Source organism: Osmerus mordax, chromosome 24 (assembly GCF_038355195.1).
Source record: "Osmerus mordax isolate fOsmMor3 chromosome 24, fOsmMor3.pri, whole genome shotgun sequence".
Lineage (NCBI taxonomy): Eukaryota > Metazoa > Chordata > Actinopteri > Osmeriformes > Osmeridae > Osmerus > Osmerus mordax.
Genome location: NC_090073.1, coordinates 1,022,850 through 1,033,138, shown reverse-complemented (window position 1 = coordinate 1,033,138; position 10,289 = coordinate 1,022,850). Strand labels below are relative to the sequence as shown.

The following is a 10,289-nucleotide window of genomic DNA, read 5'->3' as shown; positions in this document are numbered from 1 at the left end:
AAATGTGCTCGCGGATACTAACAGGGCACGAGCACAAAAGTTCACATTGGCCGATAGCCAATTTACCTGGAGCTGAAAGAAATGGCTTGAGTTGCCTGCCCTGTTGTAGCAAGTTTAGCAAATGGTTGTCACACATACATGACATGTTGTTAATATAGTTTATTCCCGTTATTTTAAAATAGATTTGATTTTTCGTAAAAATGTTCATGACATGATGAATTACTTATGAATAATTATGTTATAAAAAAAAAAAAATTGAATAGAAGTATGCAGTGGCATAACGACATTTCTGACGTTGATAACATACCAAACCGTTTCAAAATTGGTTGAAAATTGAGCAAGTTATGGTCATTTAAAAAGTCCAGTTAGATTCAACACAATGTTATGGGTGAGCGAGTTGACTGTAGCAAGATGGCCGCCATGTGCGGACGTTCTAGACTCCGCCATAAGACATCTAGTGTTTATATATATCTATGCTCTCGCTTGCCTCACTGCGCCACTGAGCACTTTTCATAGAAATGAATGGGGAAGCCATCTTGGAAGACAAAAGTTGCTTCCTCTAGTTATATTAACTCTATTCCAGCACCCCGTCTCCCCGTTGATGCGACGAAGTGTCCTCTTTTTCACTAACTCAAATCTGGTCACCCTAGCCTATAGCAACCAATCTGAAATCTGAGCAACCAAACCTAGCAATCTGCCTAGCACTTGTCGTTTATCTATCAGTGTTAACACTTTTCTGCTCTTTTATAAAGTTACTAATACGCGGCTGGCATGACTACCCATTAGCCAATCAGAACGCTTGTATTGTCGTTGCCATATAATAATTAACTTTTATTGCCAAACACAAGCAAAAACAAAGAGATCATTAATTGTATTATTATATTTGAAATATATATATACTCAATGATGATGGTTTATATGATATATAATATAATGTAATTTAATATTATTTTAGGCCCTTAGAATCGTCCTAACTTTTCCCCCCTAGACGGCGCCCCTGTATGCAGTCAAGGATGATAAATATAATTCAGAATACATTTTATTTTTTTTCTGGATAATCTCAGCCAGGGTACAGACCAAACAGATAATAAAGACAATATACTGGTATCATTCTGTAACATCTTATTAAATAGTTTTAGGAACAAATAATTATACATGTGTGTATAGTATTAGTATAGACAATGGTGGTCTGGTCCATACGTTTACAGCATTAAGTATTCAGTTGAGTTTACATGTATATATTTATACTTCTGTTTAAAGTTTCAACTCTCGGTTTCTACTGATGCTGTAACAAACATAATGCAATGTTAGAAAAATACAAAAAGAAAAAATCCTACCAAAGAAAAGTATTCACAAACTACAGATTTGAAATAGAAACAACATTTTATTTTATTACCTTTTGAAATCTTAAATAATAATGTAACCAAAAAATGTGCATCGTAGCATAATGATTTAAGATTAATACCCATTATTTATTTATTACAAACAGTTGTCTGTAAAGACATAAAAAATAATGTATCAAAACAAAACAAAATTGAAAAGATAGAACTTGCAATAGACAAATGTATATTCTTTAGGTAGTTTCCCCTTCAAAATAACTGAAAGGGATTGGTTTATATCTGTAAAACACCATATAGCCATGTTCTCAAGGCCTGTCTTTTAGGATTACGGGCTAATTTACAGACCATGCCCAGACATGGATCAATTTTATTTTCTCAGATTCAGATAAAACACTAGTGCATGATCCACATCCCAGTGAGGATCACCATCTTGATGTAAACTTCATTCAACTTGCCACCGAAATACAGGGTCTGAAGTAAGTAACCAACCAGTATCTGTTCATCCAGGATTTCTATAGATACACCAGAACACTCAGCTGCAGACACCTATCTTCACTGCACTAATGAAGGAGAGAGGAAGAGAGTGGGGCAGGAAGTATTTAGTGGAAAAATATCTGCTTGTTGCATTACCAAGGATGACGTCAAACAAATTGCATGAGTTAATATGTATGTTTACAAAAGGACTTAGGCTCAAGAAGTACCCTCTACCCTCCTACACATGTCTAAGTTTTGTCGCTAGTCTGCTGTCTGCCTCCCGCTCGTTGGTCCATCCTTCAGGAGGGAGATGGGCAAGTAAACCGTGCAGATGTGCACTCTAGTATGAGACGAGGACCACGTTAGACCCTGCACCATCTGACATTACTCTGCTGTACTACCCTACATCATACATAAGGATGCAGGAGGAGGGGGAACAAAGGGTAGAAGAGGGAGGTGAAGGTTCAGGGGGAGATCTCAACATCTACACACAGTTGTTTAATAAGTAAATATTGGCAACAATATGAACAAAGACATCAGTAACAATTATAAAAGCAGTTTTTCAAAGTCACCATAGCAACGATTTGAGCAGCAGAACAAGAACTTGTACAGTATGTGTAGCTCTGCTATAATCGTCATATGGAGACGAGCATAGACCAACACAGACCTCACATGTCGACCTACACATAGACCTGACATATAGGCTAAGGGCTGCATCCCAACATAAATTCTGGGGAGTGAGCAGACCTACGTGTGAGTAGTGTCCCTGGGGATAGTGTTGCAGGTGTATTTCGGGAGCACAAGCTTTAGAACAGAGCTAGAACCAGTAGATAAAGAAGACAGCATCATCAGAGTGCAACAGGCATCAACGACATCAGCATGGGACAGAGAGTACAGAAACCTATAGTTTGTAATTCCATGGGTTGGACCATGACAGGACCTTTAAAATTTACTCCTCTCTTTATCTCTTGCCCCATCTATTTCTCTGTCTCTCTCCTTACATCTCTTTATCTCTCACTTTCTCTGGTTGTCTCTTTCATTTAGACCTCTAGGTGCAAAATATTTCAAAGCATCCTCAGTTGGGCTGCTGGTCCAAGTCAGGTATTCCTGATGCAGTAGTTATACTGCACATTCAACTTATATATGCCTACAGAATCACTTTTGAAGCACAAATCAACGTGATTCATACACTCCAGGTTCTTAGATAGAATAGAATTTAAACTAACTCAGTTGCATATTTAGCTAAACAACTGTATGTCTAAAGTGATGCTGGCTCTCCATCAGGACAGTGAGGCATGTCTGATAGAGTTAGAGATGAAAGTTAGGTGGAGGAATTAAGGTTCATTATCATTGATGATAACATTTGTTAATGTGCCATATGTCTCCAGGTGTGTGACATGGTAAGGGTAGTGTATGAAGATGATTATCTGTCTTCAACACACATCCTTTGTTGGATCTATGGAAACAATGTAGTTATCTGCTTCTGTAGTTTGACTGGATTTATAAAATACAAAAATAATATAACTATATCACTGGCTGAGACCATGTTAATTAGAATAATCTACGTCTTGAGGATTTAAGGGTCACCCTATCGGCCTTCTCTCTGTGCCCATGTGGTTTTGATGAAGATAATCTGTTGGTCTAGTTGTTAGATATTCTGTGGGTAGTTTTGTAGTTGAACTGAGGACCATGTTTTGGGGCAACATCTATGCATGACTAACTTTGACAAAAGAAACATCACTTTGCATGGCAAAGGTTCATCCAAGAGCAAATAGCATTTTCTGTAGCTGCATGATCAAGCCAGTTCACCTGCTATTTGCACATTTACCAGTGTCTGGAACTATGTGTGTGTGTGTGTGGGTAACAGATAGAGACATGTTTGCATTCAAATGTGATTATATGTGAAGGCTGCAGATATAAACAAACCAACCAATAGTGAGGTTTTGCAAAACCATCAAAAATACCAAACACCTCATAAATCCAACAAAGCCCATGATACACCTAGAATAGGAAAGGCTGACTGGCAATGTCTGATATTTGGCATTTTAATAATTTGGCTTTGAACCTTTTGCGGAATTAAATTGTTTCAATTAATCTGTGTCTGTCCTGCAGGCAACTAACAACTGTGTGCATCCCCTCCTCTACCCCTGCCTTTCTCTTCCAATCCTTTATAGATATGCCCATCTTTAACCTGTTCTGCTACACCCCACTTTCCCCAGATGCTAGGCCTGCCTCTCCCCCTATCCCTCCCCCCTTGCCTGCCTCCCCCCGCCCACCCCGGTCCCCCTGGCCTTGACAGGCTCCCCGCGGTATCCCCCAGCGATAGCCAGTAAAGGTGGGGCTAATGGGCAGGTACTGGAAGATGGTGTGACGGCGGAGGAAGTCCATGCCGAATGGGAGGTCATAGGATCTCATGCCCTCCAGCTCTGCAGCACTGGGCCGTGACCCTTGCTTCAGCTTCCTTATGCCTCGCTCCGCCAGAGTACCTAGGGTAGGAAGTGGGGAAAGGGAGAAGCGGAGTGAGTGGGAGGGTGAGGCCGGGGGTGGAAAGGAAAGATGCCAAGAAGGAATATATAGCAGACAGTCAAGTATAGTAGCACTACCAGACATGCATGTATCAAAACAATGGCAGAAATGTATTTCTATCTCCTCTGGATATGATCTTGAAGAAAACGATGAGAAGAGGATAAAGGCTGTGTTATTGAGAAGGATGGTAGATTTACCAGGGATGGTGTTGTCCAGCACGAATGCCACAGATCCACCCACAAACATGGCTGTGGTCAGGAGAACATTCAGCACCTGGTCCACCTCCACAATGCCTGGGACAGAGGTAAAGATAGGGTTAGGGGTAAAGACACGGTTAGAGGGCAGATACAGGGTTAGTGCTCTTCAGAGCAAGGATTGTACAGATATGGTGTTATAGAGAGATGGAGGTATAGACATGGTTAGGGGTATAGAAAGGGTAGGGTCATACAGAGATGGTGGTATATATGTGGCAAGTGTTATACAAAGATGGGCTTACAAAGAGATTATGGATACAGGGATGATGGTTATAGATGTAAAGATAGGGGGTATAGATAAAAACAACGTGTGGGCTTATACTTGTGTGTCTGCTCCTCACTCACCAGTGACCAAAGGGTTCTGTTTGAGGTAGCTTGGTAGCACCAGACCAAAAAAGATGGAGAAGCCCAGAACAAACAGGTTCCTGGAGGAGTTGAGGTCCACAAACTGCAGGTTGGACAGCCCCACGGCAGTGATCATGCCAAACAGGGTGCAGAATAGTGCCCCAAGTATAGGGTCAGGCAGCGAAGCGAAGAGTGCGCTGAATTTACCCACAAGCCCCAGCAGCAGCATCATAGCTGCTCCGTACTGGATCACCCTTCGGCTTCCCACCTGGACAGCCAATCAGACACAGACAGGGAAGAGGGAGGACACTTATTCAGAGAATGTTCAAGAAGTAAAGATGATTTGTGCTGTTTAATGATGCAATATGTTACCTTGGTAATGCCAAGCACACCTATATTTGGACTGGAAGAGGTGGAGCCATTTCCTGTTCCAAACAGTCCATCTAACACACAGGACACCCCCTCAACAAATATACCCCTAGAAAGAAGGAGTGAAGTCAATTTGGAATCTTAAAGATTTTTGTTTAAGAAGAAAGAACGAAAGAACAGAAAAATGAAAGTGTAAGATTAAAAGAACAAGAGAAAGAACGAGAGCAAGATAGAAGGAGACGTACCTGTTGATCGCGTGAATAGGGGGCGGAGGAGCGCAGGAGAGGCGAGCACAAGCATAGTAGTCGCCAATGGACTCGATGATGCTGGCAACCACGGCACTCAGCATCCCAATCACCCCTGCTGCAGTCACTGTGGGAAGACCCCACTGGACTGGTGGTGCACACCACAACACACATTAGGTAACAATGTGGTCACACACACACACACACACATTCCTTTTCTCCATGACTCACAGGGATAGGGGATCTTGAACCAGGGGGCTGCAGCCAAAATGCCCTGGCGGGCATCAGTCCGGGCGTAGAAGCCATACTGGTCCTTCTCTGGAGGAAACACGTCCGTCACCGTGAAGATGAAGCAGATCAGCCACGACACCAGGATGGCCATGATGATCTAATAGAGAGAAAGAGAGTGAGAGATGGAGGAAAATGGGGTGTTAAAATGATGTCGTTTTTTTAATCTCTCTAATAATGCCAGGAATCTCTGTGTGTGTGTCTGAATTTCCAATGGTTATCTCAAGAACCGGGCACTCTGCAAAGTTTTTAACTATGCAAGTGTCCTTTTTATAATCCAACAGAGTGCAGTTCCGCGATTGATGTTGTTCGGATCAGCATTGACTGAAAAAAACAATCCCCATCTTTCACTTATAGTGCACAGTATGCATTTAATGGAAATGTGTACATTTGACATATTTACAAGAGAGACAAAGCCAATGACTATCAGGTTGAAACATAATTGTATAATTGTTCTTTTAGCAACAATAAAAATGCAAGACAACTCACTAGCTAACACATTTCTTTTATACAAACAATATTGGAATCGCATATGGAATCGCATACCTAGTGGTATGGCACTGGCGTGAATTGAACTATGATTTGGAAAGTACGGCAATGCGCAACAACAACTTTTCAATTTACTGTAGATTTTTTGCAAAAGTACATACCATGCAAAACATCTACAATATGTGCAATTTAGCCATGTAATCAAACATGTTTAGAAATACAGACATGCTCAAATTTGTTTGTAACCCTCCACAAAAAAAGAAGAATGCACAATTTCCTGTAAGCTTCTATGTTCTTTGATGAAGTAACACATGTTGTTTCTTACAGGAATGTAAAGGGGGATGGTTTTAGTTGAGTTCAAGAGTTGCAAAGTTTTAGAAGATGTTGGGGGATTGTTTATGGTAGATAGGGATGGGTATCGAGAACCGGTTCGTGTTTAGAACCGGTTCCCAGTGAATCGATTCCTTGGAATCGTTAGCAAAATTCCTTAACGATTCTGTTAACGATTCTCTGTGCCGTTAAACAATTAAAATGCTAAGTTTAATAATTGATTAAAAATCGATATGCTCAGTTTAATAATGGGACACGCGAACGTCTGTCTGAATAAACTATAAAAGTTCGCGCACGCATGCGAGAAGACAGACTGCAGCAAAAATGGCAACTAGGAAGAAGCGTTCTAAAGTTTGGTTGTATTTCACACAACAAAATGACAACAACACCACTTGTAACACGTGTAAAAAGTCTATTTCGTCGAAGGGAGGAAATACTACAAATATGAAGAAGCATTTGAACACACAGCATGGAATGAAGTTACTGGAACGTCATGTGTTTGATGCATGCAGCAGCGCAGCTAACGTTCGCGCTTCATCTCTAACTATCTAAGGTAGAGCTAAACTGCTCAAACGTGATCACAACAACTTGTTACTGTGTGAAGCAATTTGCCTTTATTGTGTGTAGTCAATCTAGTTATCTTCTGTCCCGTCGTTTGAAGCATACATTTTAGCTCCGGCATTCGTCTCCCATTAGTATTGATCTTATTGATCATTTCACGTTATCAGGGCAGCGTGTGTTATCAGCAAACGTTCGCGTGTCCCATTATTAAACTGAGCATATCGATTTTTCATCCATTATTAAACTTAGCATTTTAATTGTTTAACCTTTTAATAGTCCTGTTAAATGTGCCTGAAAACGCCTAAACAACATACCCGAAGTACATTGAAAGCTGTTGTTGAACCATTTGGAGTACATGCATGTAAATGGTCTCTTTTGAAAGGTGACACTGAAGTTATTTCCCCTGTTGTTAGGACCCCCGTAAGTCCTACTGGTGTTGAGTAATAGAAGCTTGAACACAAGGAAACTGAAAGTTTCTATCTCCGACTAGATTTTGTTTTGAAAACAGAGGCCCGAAGAGGCCTAGAGGTGGTAGGTATTAGCTCATTTCAGAGCCTGTCAAAGCCAGTTTGAGAAATTCGTTTAGAACGAGTGTGTGTGTGTGTGGGGGTGCAGGACGCACAGACCTAGTTGGCTGTAGAGGGGAACATCGATAAGAGAATCGATAAGGAATCAAATCGATAAGGAGTCAGAATCGTTAAAATCTTATCAATACGCATCCCTATTTCTATGTGTGATGAAAGGGTTAGCGTCATTCTTGACATTCTTACATTGGTTATTTTTGTAGCATGAAAACATAACGGTTATTCAAATTGGGAATAAATCATTGTATATGGAATAAATCCTATACAGAAAGCAAGCAAGCTCACGATGGCACTCTTGCAAAAAAACTCCCATTTAGAATCACTGAATCTAGCTGTCTAAACAGGAAGGCCCTCACTGCTGTGTGCAATTGTTTACTACTTGGTGGCGGAATTCTTTTCAAACTGCCCTACCTGTTAAACGTTGCGCCTTGCCAAACGTTGAGCCTGGTCCCGAATTGTACACAGCAGTGAGGCTGGCAACAAAAAATCTCGTTTACTTCATCAGTACGTTGTTTGAGTCGATTTTGCTTAACAATTCTTTTACATCCCTCCGCCTCCCGAAAATCATTAGTATGTGAATTTGCCAGCTAGCTTAAATAAATGTAGTCTAACTGGCATGTTGACACCTCCTGCTGTTCCATCAGGGGGCACGCATCAAAAAAGACTGGCAGATCACACTATAGCCACACTTGCAGAATCATGCAGAGTTGTTTTTGTTGTTTGCAAAAGCAATTTGACCAAAAAAGACATTTGATGTAAAAAGTGAACTATTCAGTAAGACAGCAAATTATTTTGAAGGCAATGCAGTTACAATTTCAAGCAGTTTCAAGCACTTTTCAAACCTTGAAAACACATTTATTCAAGGATTTCCAGCACCCGTACAAACTCTGTTAATGGCTCCAACAGCTTCCATGGCACTTGTGCAACACACAAAGTTTGGTTGAAATATGCATTCAAGAGAAATTAGCATATAAAGTGATTTTCTGGTATAGTGCCAGATGGCCACCACATGGCCAATTAGTGCCAAACACTGTAGGCCTCCTCGTGGCAACCATGGATCCCAGTTTGGTTACAATCAGACAAATGATTACTGAGATACAGCCAATAAAATGCAGCTGCAAAGTGTAAAGGACAAATGGTTGGGCGAATCAAAATCTTTCTAGTTACTTTTGTGAGGCATAGTCTGAAGATCATCTGTGCCAAATTGGTGAATATTGGAAACATTTGTGGCCTGTGTAAAGTTGAGATATCGCAAGAAATCCGCAAAATGGAAAAATATGATAAAAATGTACATTGTAGAAGGTCAAGAGTTGGACAACAAGAGAGAAAAACTACTTCATGTTTGGCCAACAACAATAGGCTGAATGAGGATTTGAACTCATGAGCATAACATTACAAATCAGTCTCTCTATCCTCTCTGCTACACACCAACTGTTGAGTTTATATGAATAGAAAAGCCAGAGTAATAGCTTTGGTCATCTTTGGGACAAAGGTTGACATTTCAAGGTGAAATTGTGTGAAATTGCACATGGTATTTCAGAATTATGTCATCCTGTTTAACTAAACAGATAATCAATATCATGACAGGCCCAAAGGCTGTGGCTGGATTTGAAACCTGTGACCTTACACTTTGAAGGACACCATCCCAGCCCATTGAGCTATTCTCAGTGTAGGGAGGTAACGAGGTCAGTTACTGTATAAAAAAGGAAGCCGTTTCTCCTGTAACACATTGTTTGAAGTTTAAACAGCTGTAAATCAGTGATCTTTTGACATATCAAGGTGAAATTGTTTATGGTACTTCAGAGTGATGTCATCTTGAGCCCTATTAGGTTTGAAAAACCATCAGTCACAATTAAATTTGATTTATTGACACAAAGATATTGAGGCAATGTGGACATTTACATAAATACAATCCTTTCAGCCATTTTGTATTGCATTTCTTATTCCATTTCACCCTATATAAAGACATGAATTCTACACATCTGTAACAAATGTCAAGTCGATTGGATCTATGGTTTATGAGGAGAAGGCACTTTGGAGTAATGGGGCGCAAGAAGACTTTGGGTGTGGCTTATAGCGCCAACTATTGGCATATGTGGACCATTAGCGGTCAGGGAGTAGTGAATGACCTGTTGTATCATTGGGACAAATTTGAAAAAATCGGGTCAAGGACTTTGAGATATTGAGCCATTTCATGGAGAAGAGGAAAAATAATAATAAGAATACTAACAAAAACAACACTTGACTGGCCTGCACAGACCCCTGACCTAAACACCATCAAACACATTTAGGATAACGCCATCAGAATCAGAATCAGAATGGGATTTATTCGCCATGACAGTTTGCACAGACAAGGAATTTACTTTGGCAGGAAGGTGCATACAATAAACATACCTAAAATTTTAATATGTGGACTATCTATACTAAGGGTACATAAAGTAGCAGTACTAAGTGGGATTAGAATATAATTAAATATACAATAAA

General features: G+C 40.3%; 1 protein-coding gene across 2 annotated transcripts in view; it reads right to left on the bottom strand.

Moving 5' to 3' along the window:
• Nucleotides 1-1,032: 1,032 nt before the first annotated feature.
• The window catches only part of slc23a2 (solute carrier family 23 member 2), a 51,744-nt gene continuing 42,487 nt past the window's right edge, over nucleotides 1,033-10,289 (bottom strand). For both annotated transcript variants that reach the window (XM_067227888.1, XM_067227889.1), the window contains 7 exons: nucleotides 5,785-5,941; nucleotides 5,554-5,701; nucleotides 5,312-5,417; nucleotides 4,940-5,207; nucleotides 4,538-4,633; nucleotides 3,816-4,300; nucleotides 1,033-2,715 (listed from right to left, as the gene is read on the bottom strand). In XM_067227888.1, coding sequence (XP_067083989.1) covers nucleotides 4,014-4,300; nucleotides 4,538-4,633; nucleotides 4,940-5,207; nucleotides 5,312-5,417; nucleotides 5,554-5,701; nucleotides 5,785-5,941 — 1,062 coding nt within the window. In that variant the 3' untranslated portion in view covers nucleotides 1,033-2,715; nucleotides 3,816-4,013. The remainder of the gene's footprint in view (nucleotides 2,716-3,815; nucleotides 4,301-4,537; nucleotides 4,634-4,939; nucleotides 5,208-5,311; nucleotides 5,418-5,553; nucleotides 5,702-5,784; nucleotides 5,942-10,289) is intronic.